The following is a 20,106-nucleotide window of genomic DNA, read 5'->3' as shown; positions in this document are numbered from 1 at the left end:
GATTAGACACGGAAGCGAATCGCAGCTGTCAAACAGACCTTTCTAAATCAGACTCAGCTCGCAGTTAGCAGCAACATATCAAACTACACCTAAAATGGACTCTCCACGCTGGCTGCCTCTGGAGTCCAATCCAGAAGTATGTACCCCATCGGCTATTTTCACAGCTGCAAGGTTTTATTCAAGCCATTCATTCTGAAGCATGTGAAAACTAGCTACTGTGCTGGCTAGCTATAAGAACAAAAGCTGAGCCCGGTGTAGGGGCTCTGCTAATAAATCATATGTATTTACCAATTTCTCTTTCTCTCTATTATTATTTTTTCAGGTCATGACCAAGGTAAGCTCTTTTTGGTTCTATTTAACGATAGTGCTGAAAATAAAGAGTTGCAAATAGTTTTCAAATGTGCAAGGCCCACGCCACAATGATGCTACATTTACAGTATTGTCATAAAACAATAAAAAATAAAAATAAAATCGCTGTTAATGCAGTTAAAAAAATACTGCAGTGGATACATGATGTCCAAACTTAGGAAAACATGTTTAAATAAATGAACTGTCAAAAACATTTCTGGTTCCACAACCTAAATATAATATGTCTACAAGCCCAGAAATATATCTTTTGGAGGTTGGGTGAGTGGGTTTTGTATTTTAAACCAGATTATGTCAGTGTATCTTATTGTGCATGCTAATTTACTCTGTTTGCATCTAGTTTGTCAGCTGTTTGGGCATGAAGCCATCTTGGCAGTTTGGGGACGTTTACGGGTTGGATCCAGAGCTTCTGAGCTTGGTACCAAGACCAGTGTGTGCAGTGCTGCTCCTCTTCCCTGTAACAGAGAAGGTTTGACATATTTATACAGTTATAAAACACATAGACGCTCTTGATTTTTAGATGTCTATAGTTTATGTGCCATTGATGAATGTTGAACAGAAATATTGATGATTGTTTACATGTTTCTTGTCTTTCTGCTGCTTTTCTCTTGCATCCAGTATGAGGCGTTTAAGCAAGAAGAGGAGGAGAGACTCAAAGGCCAGGGGCACGGAGTCTCCCCTGACGTATACTTTATCAAGCAAACTATTGGGAACGCCTGTGGAACGATCGGATTAATTCACGCAGTGGCTAACAACCAGGCTCACCTGCAGTTTGGTGAGTTTTAACTTCATGTGAATCACATTGGAAGGAAAAGTAAAACTGACCAAAAAACATGTGGATCTGTTCACATTTTGTTGCATTACAACATCAAACCTTAGTGCATTTAGAGCTGATTCAATGCAAAAACTAAACATTAAAAAACAATTTCCCATACTCTTCACATTGCCCTGATAGAATCAAAACAATGAGAGAAAATTATTAAAGAAATGTTATATTATCTGCTTCATTTTATCCTTCGCTCCATGTGTCCTTTCTTTCTTCCTTATGTAGTTATGTCTTTCCATTCATCCATTCTTCATACAAAGATACATACTTGGATCTTTTGTCCTCCTTTTTTTGTGCCCACTGTTTGTTCAATTCCTTCCTTCCTTCCTTCCTTCCTACTCTTCTGTTCCATCCTTCCTTCCATCAACCCTTACCTCCTTCTCCTTCCTTCTCTCCTTCCTTACTGTTTCTATTTTTTTTTCTTTTTTGGTCGTTGTCTTTAGTATTTTTCTCTCTTGCTTCTATTAATTTAACTTAAAGATTGAGAACTTCGGTAAGTTGCATCTGTAAAAATTTGGGATTTTTCCACAAATGTTTAGGAATCCTTACTTTAGTAATAAGTAGAATAGTTTAAATCTAATCTTGTATTTAAAAGCGAGTAGTCCTGTACCGTTTATATTTTGCTCCTCCTTCACAGAGGCCGACTCTCCCCTTAAGAAGTTCCTTGACCAAACGGCAAAAATGACCCCAGAGGAAAGGGCCACGTTTCTGGAAAAAGACGAGGTAGGACGAAGCTGAAGGGAGCATGGATGGACATTAATTGTAGAAACGAACCCGAAGGGACTTTAAGGGAGAAAAGTCAAATGACTCATGTAGTTCTTTTGTTCAATTGTTTTTCCCAGAGCATACGTGTCACACATGAATCTAGCGCACAGGAGGGGCAAACTGAGGTTTGGAATAACTTTAAGTTCATTTGTAAGATTAATTTGCACTGAATTTGACATGTACACAAATTAACCTCAATGAATTCATTTCTCGTCTGACGTAGGCCCCGAGTTTAGATGAAAAGGTCAATCTGCATTTTATAGCTTTTGTGAACGTCGGAGGACAGTTATACGAACTAGGTGAGTTCACAGCAGCATGTCGCAAATCTTAATTGCGGTTTGTCACATTACAGCGCCCTGTACAGGTACTAGCACGTTTGTATTAACAAATGTACAATAAAGTCATGTTTTTATTCAAGCTCAAGTTCACTTGTTTAGTTGGGGGGTATACCCCGGATACCCCAAATCATGGAGCCAAAGTTTGATACAGTAAAACTGATGCTTCAGTTCTTAACTTTTAAGTAGACCAGAGTTCCTAAGAGCTTTTTTGCAATAATCCTTAACCTCCTGGTTTCGTAGGGAACAAATATGAAGTTTCACAAACAGCCGATCAAAACGAGAAAGTAGGGGTGCACCAATAAATCAGCTCTGATTTTCCTTTGTTTTGAGACATTGGCTGATTTCCCAAAACAATCTTCTTTACCTCTGAAAAGGATCTGATAATCAGCCACTATTCCTTTCTGTTATGCTGTGAGAGCAGACTGGCAGACAGACCTGGCCACCAGGTCACGTCTGCAGGTGCTCTGTTAACAATAATCACCATACTGTTTACAACTCAGCAACTTTGTTGCTATATTTAGTAGACAAAAAAATCTATATTAGCCAAAATCGTAATTGGCAGATCAGGATTGTTAAAAGATTGTCGATCACCTAGAAAACTGCAATTGGTTCACCTCTACAGCAAAGACACGGTATTCAAGTAAGACTGGTGTTTATTGAAACAACTGAAGAAATAAGAAAATGTTCACTTCCCAAAATGTGTGTATATACATATATACACAGCCATGGTGATAATTAAAAGATTTAAAGCAACAGTTAATTTCATACATAGATGGACGGAAGCCTTTCCCTGTTGTCCACGGAAAAACTACAGAAGATACGCTCCTTGAGGTAAGATATTGCTAAACACAATTAAGATTATTACATAGAAAGTTCACTTTTAGTTTGTGTTATTTTGTATGATGCTGGACAGTGAGAGTTTCCTTTAAATCTGTTGGCAGTAAATGATTTGACTTGTGTGTTCCAGGACGCCGTAGAAGTGTGTAAGGTTTTCATGGCTCGTGACCCTCAGGAGGTCCGTTTCACCATCATCGCTCTGTCCAAAGACTCGTTCTGAGGAAGCTCCGTTTCCTTTTGTGTGTTTTTTTTTTTTTTGACCCCAGAAAGCAAAGAAAACATTACTGCCAAACATTCTGAAGTGCTGAATATATTATAAAACACAGTTGTTGTTTTTTTTTTCTCTCACAATGTTATTGCAAGCAAATCTCAAACTAAAAGAATACCAGGGATCGGAAATCTGCATCGCTGCCTTGGATTATAGATTTGCTTAATCTGAATGTTTGAGGCTCTTTTTGGGTGAACATTTAACTGCACTTATTCACTGTTTAATTTTATCGTGTTTGGGTTTGTTTTTGACAATTACTTCGATCGCATCATGGAGATGAGCTGTGGAGACGCATTTTAAGATGCTTTAATTTCATTCTCTCAAAACACTTAAAGGATGATGATGTTTCATGAATTAATGTGTTATGAACTGCTTTAACAAAGATGACTGTCGGAGGATAACAAACATCTAGTCTGAACATGCGGGTGAAAGGTGCCTACATTTTTGTAATTATGAGTTTGTCAAATAAAGGGCAAATTTAATAAGCACTCTTTTGGGGGTCCTTAGTGTTTGTCTTCAAGTTTACATATAGTTTCTACTAAAATTAGCTCCCACATTAAATTAGGTTTAATATAAAAACTCCAAAAACGTTGCTGTGGTTGTAAAAAAAAAATAAATAAATAAATAGAAAAAACTGCAAGAGCTGTTTTAAGTAGGTTTTATTTTTAGGTTTTGCTATTACAATATACCCATAAAATGATTCAACCCTCTGAATAGATTTATTCTAAGGAGCTTACATTTACAAATCAGGGTGTAGTCTCAGACATACCTGATGCTGCAGATCAAGATGCCTGTTTTAGAAATATGGCTTAGTCATGAGAATTATCTGAAAGACTTGAGGAAAAACTGTTGCACTGACAAAATGACACAAACGGACAACAAAGGCTATAAATGTTGATGATCGTAGAGATGTTAATAGGTTTTAAAGATAAAGGAATGTTGACTACGCCTCCAGGATGTGACAGAACTGTGACTAAAGTACAAGAGAAGTCTCCAACTGACTCACTTTGGTATGAATTAGCTTACAAGGTTATAAGATTATGTTCTGTGAATGCAGCAGTGTCTGTAGAGGAGGAGGATGTACTGTCATATAGTCAGATGAAGTCAAAATAAAACCTGATTTTAGTAGAGTTTTATTTTGCAGTGTTTGGAAGAAGGAGAATTGGTACAACCCCAAGAACACCATTCCAACCGTGAAGCATGGGGATGGCTCCATCGTGCTTTGAATGGTTGTTTTCTGCAAAGGGAACAGGGCGAGTGCATTGCGTACCCAGTCTTCAGACCTGGACCTATTAAAACTTTGTTGGATTGAGCTGAAACTCTGTGTTTCCCCAGCAACAACCCCGAATCCTAAGAGATCTGCAGAATATCTGTGTGGAGGAGTAAGCCAAAATTTATGCTGCAGTGTGTGCAAATCTGGTCAAGAAATACAGGAAACATCTGACCTGTCTAATTGGGAACAAAAGTTTCGTTACAAAATTATTTTCTGTTGTATGAAATACTTACTTCATGCAAAAAGAATTAACATTATTTTTATTCTGCCTCAGTTGAAGTGTACCTATATGTTGAAAATGGCAGACATGTAGGTTCTATGAAAGCGATAGGTTAGTATTTCAGATCATGTAATACTGACTTTCCTCCACTGAGTGGCGCTGTAACAGCGCACTTTTTTGGATCTCGACGGAGAGATCCGAACGCTGTCAGTTTTCCCAGGTGTTCAAACTTTTTTTTTTTTTTTTGGTATTTTCTTCGAGGTCCATCAGTCTACAGCTTTCACAACTTTATTTTCAACGATTTTTGCCTGAGAAGTCCATTCTTCTTCCTCCTCACTTGAGGAAGAGGAAACTTCCGCACGTCTTATCTTTTGCGCGTTTTGTGTTGAACCCCTCCACCCCCCCCTTCCCTGATGGTCTTTCTTGGGACGAAATCGGGCTTTCGTGTTTACCTGGAAGCCGCAGGGGCAGGGGTGGATACACCCCGGACCTTGCCTCTCAGCTGCCCCCTCCCTGCTACAGGTCTGCCGCTCTAAATGCCCTAAACTCTGCGAGCTGACGAAGTCGAGCACAGGAAGACTCCGAGGACTCTCTTGATCGGAGCTTTGAAGAAAAGAAGCGAACCACAGGTGTGTCGGATGAAAGGACAGGTAAAGCTGCTGCAGCGGCAGGGTGATGCAGACGGAATGTACTAACCTCTTGTTACACCTTGCATCCACCCTGCAGCAAAAGAACAATAGGAAACATTTTTGTGCTGAACAAGAGGTGTGATCACCAGGTCACCTGTGTTTCTGACTGTCCACGGGAAGACTTTTAAAGGCGATAGTTGCGCTTGCATCTCATAACCTGGAGTGATAAGCCTAAATGATGGAGTGGCGTGAGCAGTCATCCGTCAGCAGCGAGGAAGGATACTCGGAGGCGCAAAGATGGATCGAGGTAAGTCAAAGCTACCTGAGAACTGTTGTACCAAGGATATTCTAACACTAGACGCTTTTATGCTCCAATGTATTAGTGATACTATTCTGGAAAGCTCATTTGTTTCAGTAATTCTGCTCAAAAAGTCAAAGTAATTTATATTCATTATGATATATTTCATCCATTTACTTTTACTTTTTATTTTTTGACGATTTGGGTTTATAATTAATGGCAGCCACAAAAGTCATTGCACAAGATCGTGTTCTTTAACACAGAAATGACATATTATGACCTAGACATTTCTGAAGAAAACCACTGGTTTAACATGAACTATTTGGCAATGACAGTGAGCCCCAAAAGGTCATGACTGAAGAAGCTGCCTGTTAAGAGTCCTATATCCAAACATGCTAATGGAAAATGCAGTGGAAAAAAAAAGTGTGGTTAAAAAAAAGGTGCAGCTATGGAGTCAGGGCTTCAAGAGAACTTTGGGATACAACTGTTGCATTTGTTGTGTTAAGCCACTCTGGAGTCAGAGACAATAGCAGACGTGTCTTACCCTGGCTGGGGAGTAAAAGGACTGGACTGTTGGTCGACGGTCTTTCTCTCTCAGATGAAAGTAAAGTATGCATTTCAAGTGGAAATCAAGGTTCTAAAGTGTGGAGGAGGAAGAGTGGAGAGGCACCATACCCAAGTTGCATGAGGAGGTTCACTTTTAGTGATGGTTGTGTCAACCAGGCAATCTCTGTCTGTTGGTCCACTGCTTCCCTCTGCTGACAAGCTTTATGGCGATGATGAAACTTGTCATTGCCGTAAAGCGATGGCACTTTTCACCGGCCCGGCTTCCAAAACAACCAATAGTTCTTGTAATGACAATGGTCACAGCTCCTGATTGGCCAACAAATTCCCCTGACCTAAATCCCATAGAAAATCTTCAGGGTATTGGATGATAAGTGACACCAGACCCAACAATGTAGACAGCTTGACAGCTGCTGTTAAAGCAGCCAGTAGCATTGCAGCGTGCATTTTCACCTAACCTTGGGTTCACATTTAGCCAGAGGCACGCATATGGTGGAAACTGGCTTCTTGTAAAAAGTGTTTCAGTGTCTTTTGGTGAGATTTAATGTTAAAAATACGGAAATCTGAACATATCTACAGGTTCATGCCATTCCTTCTCAACTGGTGTACAATTTAACCAGTGAGATCAGCCTTGTTTCTGGAAAACAAAAATAGTTTCTCAGTGAACGGATGTCTTATCTTCTTAGAGAAAAGGTTACATTGTGTTGAACTCATTCATCGTTGCAGGACTGTTGTCTGCTTTTTATTTCTTTAGATCTTGTCAAAACCTGCTCCTCTGTTTTTAAGCTCCTGGGGCTTCAGGGCTCCAGTTTCAAGCAGAAAAAGATACAGAAGCATTAAGAAAAAGTGCAGCTTGTCCCAGTCGCCAAGATGTTAGCAAATAATTTGACATATTCTTGGTTCGTTTTGATCTCACACCTTTTTCATGTGAGAAATACTGATGGAAAAGTTCTTAAAGCAGTTGCACATCTTGGCAGGCAAATTGTTTAGGATCAATTCAAGAAATCAGCAACTGAAATAAAGAACAGCTAAGGTTTAGTATTTTTCATATTAGTTGATTAGTTGAACTGTTTGATCCAGCAAAACCTACTGTCCAATTTTTTTTTAGCTAACGTGCTTCTCTTAGCTTGTCAAGTGTATTTTTGAAGTGGTGTTCCCTTTGTAAGAGCCATGACTGTAGATGTTTATTGCAACTGCTAACATTTTGTGAAACAGACAGAATGTGCTATAGGGCAGCTGAACAGCAGTGTGTAGTAGGTGGATTTTTTTCCTTATGATTAGGAAAATGTCCATTCATTCCAGCACTTTCTTTGGGTGAAAATGGTGTTTAAACCATACAAATAGTAGGATAAAACATTTTTTTATTGTTTAAATCCTTGGAATACCTTAATAGGCGAAACATATTTGCCATTTCATTCAGTGAATACAATTTGACATATACCCTCTAAAATGCTAACAAATCTAAAATGCCACATTACGTAAAGTTTCCACCCAAACTCTCGCCATACTCTTTCTTCGGATCTAATTAGGGAGTCATCCCCCCCCCCATCATTTTGCGAATTCTCCTCCCAGCATGGCGGCACCGACACGAAGCTGCTGCATGACTGTAACTAAACAAATATTGTTCTAATTTCATGAAGGGGTGAATCTGAATGCTTTCAATGTGACATCAGCATCTCTCCCATTCACACACTGGCCCATTGTTGTGGCTCTGCCGGTGGGATCGGGGTGGGGGCCGCAGCGCTCAGCTGAAGGCTGCAGTACAAGAAGGTGAAGGTAAAGGCCATGGAGTTGCTGGATGAAAAGAATGTGAGAGAGGACTGGCACGGTGGAAATAAAAGAGCAACAACAACAAACCGTACTCTGGCACTAGAGGAGCTGTCACGCCCCCCTTCCCGAAGAGAAAGTTTTTTGTTGCTATTGGATTGTGCCTCTGAATGATTAACAAGCTGCTTGGCTTCACAGAGCTTTAAACCGAGGCATGTGTGCACTGCGAGGTTGGTGGTGGCGTTAAAAAAATGAGACTAAACGGTCCGGAGCCCGTCACATGGACACATTCCAGGATTTGCTGCCATGGCTGTGAACGTGGCCCCCTCTGAGGCAGTCGGCTGTCAGCGCAGGGCACGGGATCCTTCGACCACAGGGCCTGTTGGAATAATGGAAGCTCTTGTTAATTGAATAGAAAACCCTTCGAGTGTAACTGTTAGGACGACCCCGAACAAGTGGTGGTGTTTGAGCAACTTATGGGTCCGAAGAGCAAGCATAAGGCTGCTTGTAATGACAATTAGTGATAATAATGGTTTCCTTTCATTGAGATAGGTGTTCTCTACCTCTGTTTGTTGTTTATTTTTCAGGGTTTTTTTTTGTTTTTGTAAATACAAGCACTAAGATTGCCAAACTCCATTTTATGTTATACTTTGACCTGCTCATACCAATTTTAGCTTACTTAAATTTCTCTTTAAGAGCTGTAATTATTAGCATCCAAGCCTTCTAGTAGTGAGAGGTTGTTACTTGTTTACATAAGAAGAGGCAACAACACGCTGTGAGAATGAGAAATGATACTTGTAAAATAGAAAATTAATATTTTTCAAACCCAAGTAAAATATTTATGAAGTTGTCTTTATGTTTAAACTGGAGTTAGCATCTTATATTAGCTATTAGCAGGGCTAGCACAGCTAGCCTTACATAATCAACAGTCCCCATGTGTATTCTCTAGTATATATATGATTACTTTAACTCTTGAGACATCCTGGACAGACAGAGCTCAAAAGGATTAAATAAAGCAGTTTGCTGTACCCCTTTATCAGCTTTCCTGCCAGCATCTGAACGTCTTGCACTCTCACACTCTATTGGAACCTGAATCGCAGACACAATTTGTCTTGTTTTTGAAAATAAGATTTTTTTTTCCAACAGCTTCTTAAATCTGCATCCCTTTAAGGTATTGTATCACTCCACTGATACTAAAACTAACCTTTGAGTCTTATTCATTCTGCATTATAGTGAAAGGTGCTGCCGACAGCACGACCTGCTAGCTGATAAGGTACACTTCTCTGATCATTAGAGAAGATTAGATTTGTCTCTTTTTTGTGCAGGAGCACAATTCAAAACATTGAAAATGCAAAACACACAGTCTGGCATGTGGGTTTTATCAGTTTGTCAGGTCACAATCAGATTGTTCACTATGCTGATAAGAGTACTTTTCATTCAGTTTCTACATTTAGCAGTGACTTATTCTAATGCTTAGTACAATTTTAATATTAATAGGTTTTTAGATATAAGCAGCCCAAGTTTTAATACGTAACAAGCTTTATGGAAAAAAAAATTAGAAAAAAAAAACACACTGAGTACTGCAAGATCTTTAAAAAAATTGGAAACTTTTTTTTATGAATTCTAGAAAACCTTTATGCATGTTTAATAGACAATGTTGTGGAGCAGAACTGTTCTATTACAGGACCAAACCCGACGTTCTCATAAGTGTCATTAGAAAGAATTTTATACCTTGACATTTTAAAATGTATCTGTAAAGTCTGAAATTGCTTAGAAAAAAAAAAAAGCCAATGTCAAAAGAAATACTTCACAGATGAAGGGAAAATTGATTTCCCTCCGTCAGTGGATCCATCTATTGTCTTCTTTTGTTCCCAGTGGATGGGAGTTGAGCTGGCTGAGAAACGATATCTGATTTCCCATCTAAGGTAATGATCAAAACATTCCATGAGAAACAATGACAGCATAGAGTGGGCCCGTATAGCAATACATTACTATTAAAATAAACTCAAGTCAAAGAATATTAACCCAAAAGACAGTAGATAGTATTTGCAAAGTTGACTAAAAATCTCATGGCACACAAATCCCTTTGCAGCTGTAAGAAACAGCAGATCTTAAGGCAGGGTTTTAGTTTGTTTTACTCTCAAAAATGCTTTTATTCATCAAGAACAAAGTAGGTTTTCAAGAGCAATACAAGCTGGTGGATCTAGAATTCTGAGTTGTATAAATCAGAATGAAATTAAAGTTTCCTTCCTGTCCATATTATACAGGAAACGAGAGACCTACCCAAGCACCAGCGTTCTGCTTCTTAATGTTACAAGGACTTATTTTTATTGGCTGCTATTCCTAGATTTGGGAAAACAAAGGTAATACCAGATTTAACGGCATCCCGCTCGAGTCTTTCTGTCACTACCCACAAAAACTGATTGGAAAGGAAATTTACAGCTCTTCTGAAGCAATGTTTCCTGGACATTTTCCCCGAATAACTCACAAAATATGTTTTGAATGGCTCTGTTTTTGGAACAGAGTACTATCAATCAAAACATTAAGATCGCCAAGTTGATCCGTCTTGGTGGACTTTTTTTTTTTTCTTACTCTCTTTGAGGGAATTAAATTATTAATAACTTGGAGAGGAAACAACTCTTGCTCTCTGGAGCTGATGTTGCTTCATTGTTTACCACCACAGAAACGTTGAATCTAGACTGACCATTTATCACCCTGAATGATCCCTTTTTGACAGTTTGGACATGAAGTAATTAGGAATAACGTTCAGAATCATCAACGTGAAAACAGGCCCTTGCACAGGCAGCCAATCGCTTTGGTGTAGAAACAGTTGTAGCTACATTGTACCAGCGGTGACATTAATGGATTTCACAGCTGAAATTTTGTTTTCAATTCAAACCCCGAAGCGTGTGGAAAAATGTTCCCTCTGTTGACCCGTACTTTGTGCTCGAGACACAAAGAATGTCAGGAACAATTAGTGGTTGAGTGCTACATCAGTAACCAGATTGGCCTTGGTGTCCTGTATGAATAAACATGGACTCCTCAGACTGTTCATGAACTATCTGGGCTCCCCCCGTTTGGTTTGTTCCTGTAATAATTACTGTTCCTTGCAGAAGTGTTCATATCCCTTGAACTTTTTTTCCGCGTTGTCCTGTTACAACAACGAACTTTGTGTCAATCTATTATGTAAAATCCTTACAATCACAACAAAAAATAGCTTATCATTGTAAAGTGGATGGAAAAGAAGGCATTGTTTTCAAAATCCCTTAAAAAGCGAGACTCAACCTTTTCCCTGCATTTACGACTACAAGTCTTTCGGGGTGCGTGTATACCAACGTTGCCTATCTATTGAAGCAGGTTTTGGCCATAAATAATAAAGCAAAATAGCTCTAGCTCAGTCACATCATGATAGAAAGTTGACAGAGACTGACTGAGCCATTCCAACACATGGATAAGTTTCTGGTCGCTGACCTGGAACGTTTAGATGCAACTGGTCCAAAGTAGTTGAATGAAGTGGGTGAATTACTCACTCAGTCTGTATTCAAGACATTCAAGACATTCCTGCTTATGCCTAATTATTCGATTCAAGTATTTTGAGCAGATCATCCTCTCAAAACCCATGAGGACTGGAGTTTTGGACCCCCTAATTAAAAGAATCCAACTTCGGTCTCACCAGAGAGACAAATGCCTTCTTCCATCTAATCACTGTTCCCCATAAATGGTTTGTGTCACAATTCAAACTGAATTTCTCTAGGCTTTTTTCCAGCACATAACCAATTGTTTTCCTGTTGAGAAATTTGGCCACCTGAGCAACGGTGGGTTTCTTTTACAGTTCCCCCAAAGCTACTATGCGTTTCTTGACAAAGGACGGACAGAGGGAAGGATTTTATTTTTCCCCTTCACTACTGCGTAATACTTGGTGTTGGTCTGGCACATTAAAACCAAATAAAATGCATTAAAGTTGGTTATTTGGAACATAATAAAATGTGGGAAAAGACGCAGGCATATAAAAACTTTTGCGAGGCACAATTGTTTTGCTCGGGCCTCTGTCTTTACCCATGGCGAACCGGATCCATATTTCTGGAGCTCCTGTGTTTAGTTCTCTGATAAAACCAGAGCGCCCGTCTGCCGTTCCACATCAGACCTGTTGATCTTGATGGTTGATAATATCTCTCATAATAGTGGACCACACTGGCATTCTGTTACAGCACATCCAGCCTGGTGCCAGGGTGGTTCCCACACCTCATACCCTAATTGTCCTCTTTCAGTCAGATTAGCCGATGTCACTTTTGATTAGAAAATGTGAGGGGAGAGCAACATCAAAGTAACACGCTGTGGAAAGAGGATGAAAGATGTTATCGTTCACACTGAGCTGTTTCCTTCTCTATTGTTTATTTGCATGCAAGTGGATCCCAGTAACTTGCCAGCGCATCTGTGGAACAGCAGGGGTCAGGATTTCGTATGCTAAATGCACAGCCTGGCTGACTGCTGCCAGTTGCATAAGGTTGTTTTCACTCCTTATAAAATAATGGCAGCTCTCCCTGCTTCTCTCATCTTCCTGTTTGTCTGTTTTTTTTGGGGGGGGGCAGGTTTGTCCTGAGGAATTAGTTTGGATACTAATTTTGTGAATGGAAAAGAAAGAAGCAGACTGAGCTGAAATATTTCTTACCACGTAGCTCGATTCCGTCTTGCAAACGATACAGAAGTAGGCAGTGGAAATGTGTGAGAACTTTATTCTTGTTCATGTATCTTGGCATGGTCTAATTCTCTTGGAATGATAAGCATTCGAGGCCGCGGCCATCTCTGGTTACCCAGGGTGTGTTCTGAGGTGTAGCGCAAATTGTTTGAAAGTAATAATAGTCATGTTTAGTCGCCTTTAACTGTTTCACTTTTTCCTGTCTCGTCCATAATTATGTCCTGCACTTAACTTTGCAAGAGTTTGTTTCAAGCTTGCCTTAAAACATGGGCGTAATCCTTGATTGTAAATGCCGACAAGCCTGCTTATTTTTACAGTGTAATATAGAAGACCTCTTAAGAATATGCTTGAAACCTACTTTTTTTTTTTCGGCTCAAATTAAGGACATTTATTTCCTGATTTAAGTACATGGACTGTTGTTGCATTTTGCTTTGATCCTTTTTGAGCTTTCTTGCAGCACTTTGTTTTTAACACCTGGCAATTCTGGTTTAAAACAAAAAGAGAAATCATAAATCAAAACCTTTCTATTTCCAATTGACCGACAGGACGAAAGGTGTCACACCTGTGCGACACCCCGGACTCACCAAGCGAGGTAATCACAGGCCCACATCAGGTGGGAAAGTCTTTGCAGGTAAATGGAGGCATGAAGTGAACACATATAGTTTCTTCGACTAAGCAGTTACAGACTAAGAAATTATTTGTTAGAAGAAGAGCAAGAAGTTCTTCAATTTAAATCAGAAGCATCAGATCAGCCTGAGTTCCTCTGTCAGTGTTGTTTTAGAAAAGAACGAAAGCCTTCTTACCCTACCCCACACTTTATTTTCGCAACTTCACAGCATTGTGGGACACCGCCGAATCCACTTGCCTTCCCTGGCTGTATGTGTATTTTTTGCAATAACATGAACATCACGGGAAGCGTGGAAGATTGAATTTAGCTGTTAAACACATGTCAAGCCACTTTATAAGCATGGAGGAGTCAACAAGCAGCCAGAAGCTGCTTTTTAGAATGAGACGGCGCTGAACTCTGTCCGTCAGTCCGTCTGTCTGTCGTGGTGCACAGGACACTAATTAAAGACGTTTTAACACTTACTCTTCTACGAAAGGAAATATTGTGAAAATTGTTACCAAAAAAGATTGAATGTTGGTCCATATTTTTTCTGTGAATTAAAATTCCACCACTTCAAATGAGTGATATGAAACTTTAATGTTTCGATTAGCGGTGCGTCAGTTGGAGTTTTCTGGTCAATCAATGATCTTTAAAAAAAACCTTACCTGGTGATTCCAATTTTGGACGATATCGATTTTTTCCCCCAGATTTTTAACCACAAACGTGTCGATATGGTCTGATGTTTGTCAGAGTAGGTCAGGAGGGAGAGTGACTGATTTTCAGAACTTTGCAGGTACATAAGACAGATTTGATTTGTAAGTATTGGCCGATCCCAGATCTCCCAAAATTAAGTAAATCTGGTCCAATTTATCGATACACCCTACTTTTGAACGTTCACAACATATTTATGGACGTTATTTATGTAGATATGAATACTATCACTTTTTATTTATCAATTTATCCGCAAATTCAAACATTGTTTGAGTAGCACAGTGTTGTATTGAAAATATTGAGCAGGACTGCTGAGTAAATACAGTTTTTTTTGCCTCTTTTTATTTAAGAGATCCAGATTTAGACTTTATTAGACCAGGAAGCATTCCAACAAAACACTGCAGGAATCAGGGAGTGGCTAAAAATCATGCACTTTGTTGCAAAACATAGAAAAAAATAATTGGGCTTTTTTTTTCACATAAAAATGCTGCATGAGAGAGAAGTTGCACAGGAAATGTAGTAAATGCACGAATTGCTGTAGAAGTCCTGCACGTTTGCTTCAGTTGCTCCACTACATGTGTGCTTGTGTTTAAGGCTGCACGTCAGGGTGTGCATGCATGCAGGCATGCATGCAGTGTCCGTGTTTGCTTACATAATGGTTCCTGGTGTTTCTGCTGTGGCGGTTTGAGATCATGGGAAAAGCATGAGGCTGTAACACAGCCGCTGTGTTCCTTCAGTGTTCCAGCCTTGTGGCTTCTGCAGACTGACTCCAGTACAGCTTTAACACAGCCCGCACATTTCCCAGCAGCTTCCAGCATTAAAGTGAGAAGAAATCACCCACTTGGGAGCCCCCTACCCCCAACCCCCTGAGGAATACCTGGAGGACCTTACTTAACGTTGGCCCTCAGAGACAGTGTAGGAACTCAGAAGGAAATACCTCTGACTTCCTCTGCTACTGTTCTCAACATCCTACCTTTATTCTCCAACGCTCCCCACCCCTCATCACACTCTGGCCCCCCCAGGCCCCCACCTCCTCCTCCTCCTCCTCCTCCTCTCCTTACCCAATCCTTGCTGACTGTTTTTGCTCACTGTTCTTGTATTCTTGCTTCTTTTGTTTTTGTTTGTTTCTCTCTCCCCAGGCAGCAACCAAGAAAAAATTTGGGAACGGCGACTTCCGATCAGCCCTGGAGAATGGAGTTCTGCTGTGTGAGTAAGTACTCCTCTTTTCCCAGGCACCTCTATTAGGCCACTCATTCATAAGGAATCCCTCCGCTCTCCTCCACGTCTGCTCTCTTCCAACGTAAGTGCCGCTGATATTTCCCAGGCAGACCCCCTGCCAGGCCACTGTTTGTTTGTTAGCTTGCATAAACGGAGCCAGGGTTGTCCGGACGGAACAATGGAGGCAGTTATTTGTAGGTTATTTGATGCCATCATGATCAGACTTTCTCTCATGCCTTGCTGGTTAGGAGAGCGATGTCTTTCCAGTTGTGTTGCCTGTTGGACAGATGTTATGGATCTGTGGATTGGGCTGCGTGCCGTCCTCGCTGTAATGAGAAGCTGTGCAGTGGATGAAAACGTTTCAGTTTTGACCACAGGAAGGTTTCAAAGCATGCTGCTTTCTAATTTCCCCGAATGGATACGGGACGAGCCAACAAGTCAGTTTTAGGAGCCCATGTCTTTGTGACATTTGCTTTTTTTGCGTTAACTCAATAACTCTTCTCAGTCAGGACATTTGTAAGGCAGAGCACAATGAAGCAGCATGCATATGTGCAAATTGCTTAACGGACACTGCGATGCGATTTGCACATATCAGCATGAGGTTGATAATTAGCAGCAGCCCCTGCAGACTCGTCCAAACCTTTATCGGCAGCCGCTCGAAGGAGAAGAAGAAGAACCGCCTCGCTCTGCTGATTGGGGCCTGACTCTGACGAACAACTGTCTGCAGTTTTATTTTTTTGCGTTTCTTTTTCTTTTCAGTCATCAAGCTGTCTGTGTTTTCTCATCACGAGGAAGAGGAAGGCAGATTAAATCACCTTCACCTACAAACACAACCCTCCTGCTCCCATTGTGTTGCAGATATCCCAGTTTCTTGCTCACAAAGGAATGTCCAGTGTTGCTCTCACACAAGATTATATCCTACTCGGCCTTAAATGTGTGTCTTATCTCATGAAAATCCATTGTTTCGCTGTTAAATGACCAGCATGAACCCAAGTGCGACCCCCCACCCCCCAATCCCAACACCACACTCTTTCTTTAAGTCTATTGTCAGCCTATCCCATCCGCCTACAGCCAGAAAATCGCTTAATCTTATATGGAGTTCAGTTTCTTTAAAACAATGGCTTCTTTAGTTGCATGTTTTCAAAAATATTCCCACAACTTACTTTTTAAGTTCATTTCTGCAGTTGTTCCATCATAACTAGTCGTTGTGGAAGCTGTGCAAAACTATTTACCGTGCAATGACTATGATTAGCATTTTTTTGGAAAAAATAATATATATTTTGACTTGGGCCATTTTAATAGAAGACTTGAGAGCTAACATTTGTCATGAATTAAAGTAAATTGGTGCCTGGCTAAACATAGATATATGCCTTTTTTCAACTACGTTCTTTGTGCTTTACGGTTCCAACTGCTGTGTTATCCTGAAGACATCGCCTGATTGATTTATCTCCAAAGTAAACGCTGATACTCGATTGCTCTAATTGAATTAATATAAACTAAGTGCTATGGTTACACTTGGTTAAAATAAGATAATGTACAAAAATGTTTCAACTATCAGGAGTAGTCGCAGGTAAAACGGTTCAGAAAGAGAGTCAGCTCCCTCCTTTTGGTCTTTGGTGACGGTTGTCAACTAGAAGAAATGGGTTTTCACATTCTGGAAACTCATCCCAAGTGAATGACTTCCGAGGAATGTTGCTGTATTCTCTTCAGCCTTCTTATTATCTGCTCTCTCTTGGACTCTCACATGAATCACGGACATGTCCCAAAATGTTGTGGAAAATACCAATCCTTTTGAATAGCTCCTGTTGCGTCTCTGGTGTTTCTTTGGCCTCATTACTAAACACCTCATTGTTAGCAAAAATAGTTAACTCTGAGTCCTGGATGTGCTTATACGCAGTGGGTTCATTTGTCAGAAAACAATCAGACTCACAGGTTTCTGATCAGGAAGTCACTTCTTGATCTTCATGGAGCTTCAAACTAATTGTTGTCCTATTTCAATTAACAGCTAATTTCTCAGTGCATATCTCATAAATATCTTAACTGGATAATGTGTAAAGGCTGAGGTATGTTTGAGTTTCCCCCCCTTGATCTGTTAGATGTGCAACTCGATCTCATATGTGTGGAAGATGGATAATAACTGAAGTAAATTGTGCTGGAAACATAGTACAGATAAGACTGTGAAATATATTATCTGTGCTCAGATTCTGTGATTGTGAAAAACAATTTATGCTGCAGAGTAAAAAAAACCTTCTTAAACAGCCTTACTACAAAGGTTGTCACTGCAGGCAGTTGTTTTTATTTGATATCTTTTTGTTATATTGACTCTTACTCAATAACTTTCCTTCAAAGTGGTTTTAAACGGCACCACAAGTCCATTATCCTCTACCTAAAACCGTAGCTGTTTTCCGAGTTTAAATGTGGTTATTCAGGTTTGTTTTGAGGTTACTTCTGCAGTGGAGGGCATGTTTTTGGAAGCACAAGGGCTCATTTTTGTTTACACCATGGCGCGGCACCGGTGATTTACTAAACTGAAGCCAGGTGGCCACCATTAAACCAGGTCGTAAACACACAACACCACCAGGACTGTGCATCAAGTCCTGCTCATTCCTGCGTAGCTGGGGCAGCTTCGACAATGAGCGGGTGCTTTCACTTACCTTTTAATTTCCCCTGATGTTCTGTGTCTCTTTCCTCTGCTTACAGTCTGATAAACAAGATCAAGCCTGGCACCATCAAAAGGGTCAACAGGCTCCCTACTCCTATTGCTGGACTGGTAAGTCGTCTTCTGTTCTTGTTTAGTCTTGGACTGTGTTTTCAAATTATGCCAATATAGCCATCAGTGAAAGCGTTTCTAAGCTTTACACCACATCATTTTCTCACGTTTTTCCTCACGTTTGACGCTGCTGATGTTCGGCGCTGTGAGTTAAAGCAAAGGGAATAATGATGTTTGACAGGTCAAGGTAATTATATATGTGCTTCCTCATACTTGCCCAGTAAGTTTGGTGAATGAGGAGCTGCTTCAAAGGATGCAAATCGCTTACTTAACAATTATGTTACAATAATGTCAGACAGTCATTGTAAAGTGGGATTAAAAAAAGGAAATAGCCAGGTTGTGATTCATTCTGAAAATAGGTAATGATGAGTCTTTTTTATTTTGGCAACATCCAGACTCTTTAATGACAGGCAGAGATTAAAAGATGAAAAGGATAAGACCAAAAAAGCAACAATAGTCCTGGCTGGTATTCCATTTCTGGTTGGACAAAACATTTCCAAAACATTTGGGTTAGAATTAATTTCCTCTGGCAGAAATAAACAACTGCATCTATCCAAAGTCTAGATTTTGGTTGTTGCAGCCGTAATGAACAACTGAAATGCTGACTTTGCATCTTCTTCCTTCAGTAACAGCCTCCACACAGAAGAGGGTGGAAGTGCAACACAGATTGATTACTACAATCTGATTACTCCCAGTGCATGCACTGATCAGAATCAAATTTTTGAGTTTCCAACAGGTTGGCCAGTTTTCAGGACTTGGTCGGGCCTGTGGGTTCGATTACATCTTTTTTTTATTCACCACAGCTTCATTGAACAAGGCACTAAATCCCAAATTCAACTACATGCTGCAAAAATAATGTATGAATGCGTGTGCATTTGTGAGTGTGGATAGCTGCATGTCACTCCAGTGTATAGGTGTTTTAATTGGTCAGCACAGATTCAAAAGTACTATAGCTTAGTTTGTTTACCATTTAATCAAGTGCATCTCCAATGTAGTCCAATCAGGTTTTATGTCTTTCTTGAAAACTGGGTTTTTGAATGATGGAGCAGTTTGTCTTTTAAACTCTTTAAGATGCCAGTTATAAATCTTAACTGGAAGATGTGGCACATTGCACATCTTCCAGTTAAGGCTTTTGGGCCACTATGGCTCTCTGCAGATGGATGTTTTGGGAGTGCCTGCAAACAAGTTCTTGGGAAGTAGAGGCTTGAAAACCTACCTAATACCCATCCATGTGAAAGCTCTCTCTAGTGGGAGTAATTGAGTCCAGCTGTCTAGAGGAATTATAGACATCCCTCTCCAAAGCATTGTGTGTGTGTGTGTGCGTGTGCATGTGTGTGTCTCAGCATGTTCATGAGACAACGAACGTCGTCAGTAAAAACAGACTGTAAATCATAAACTGTCATATGTGTTTTGTGACAAAATCAACTTTCTTTTCTTTTTTTTTTTTTTTTTGCCATTTGCTGTGTTGACGTAAAGGCTGGGCACCTGCTGAGGTAATGGGTATGGCTCCATCGCGGCGCTTGTGTGGTATTTCCGAGGCTTGGACGCAAACCTGAAACCACCTGATCATAAATTCCCCCTTCCAAAGGCTTCTGGCTGGCCTGAGGCTATCCGTTACTGCCGGCCACATGGAGCGAGGCTGGATGCTCTCCCGACAAACATTACTCACTCTCACTCTGAGAGTTGTTGAGACTTTACTCCCTCAGCAGTAAAGTGGTCTTGCCATCTCCAGTCTTTAAAAATAGCAGGGAGTGTGAGGATGGGATAAAGTGTTAGGCGGTGTTTAAAGTAGAGAAACACCGATCGCTGACTTCCAGTCTTCATTCTTGTGAAGCTTTGATCTGTCGAGGCCAATTTTAGCTGAAATGCAGCACTGTATACAATGTTGACATAATGAGGGCTTCAGTTGGCCTTATTGTGGCATTTTCCTAAACAAGCATTCTCCCTTCATTC

The 20,106-nt window shown here is 40.3% G+C and overlaps 2 protein-coding genes across 14 annotated transcripts in view; both read left to right on the top strand.

Moving 5' to 3' along the window:
- Nucleotides 1-3,889, top strand: uchl3 (ubiquitin carboxyl-terminal esterase L3 (ubiquitin thiolesterase)). Its single transcript, XM_007547154.2, has 9 exons — nt 1-136; nt 323-334; nt 707-835; nt 985-1,141; nt 1,830-1,915; nt 2,035-2,082; nt 2,181-2,256; nt 3,068-3,126; nt 3,263-3,889. Exons 1-9 carry the CDS (start codon nt 95-97, stop codon nt 3,350-3,352), a joined length of 699 nt encoding a protein of 232 aa, XP_007547216.1. The 5' UTR covers nt 1-94; the 3' UTR covers nt 3,353-3,889.
- Nucleotides 3,890-5,167: 1,278 nt separating this feature from the next.
- LOC103134851 (LIM domain only protein 7) overlaps nt 5,168-20,106 on the top strand; it is a 60,552-nt gene continuing 45,613 nt past the window's right edge. For 4 of the 13 annotated variants that reach the window (XM_016668998.1, XM_016668997.1, XM_016668996.1 and 1 more), the window contains exons 1-3: nt 5,170-5,829; nt 15,305-15,375; nt 18,084-18,153. In XM_016668998.1, the coding sequence (XP_016524484.1) occupies nt 5,758-5,829; nt 15,305-15,375; nt 18,084-18,153 (213 nt within the window). In that variant the 5' untranslated portion in view covers nt 5,170-5,757. The other 9 variants (XM_016668995.1, XM_016668994.1, XM_016669004.1 and 6 more) reach the window with 7 other exon arrangements.

The sequence above is a fragment of the Poecilia formosa genome, unplaced genomic scaffold (assembly GCF_000485575.1).
Source record: "Poecilia formosa unplaced genomic scaffold, Poecilia_formosa-5.1.2 Scaffold19, whole genome shotgun sequence".
NCBI lineage: Eukaryota > Metazoa > Chordata > Actinopteri > Cyprinodontiformes > Poeciliidae > Poecilia > Poecilia formosa.
Note: the sequence above shows the minus strand (reverse complement) of the source record. Positions and strands in the feature narration are given on the sequence as shown.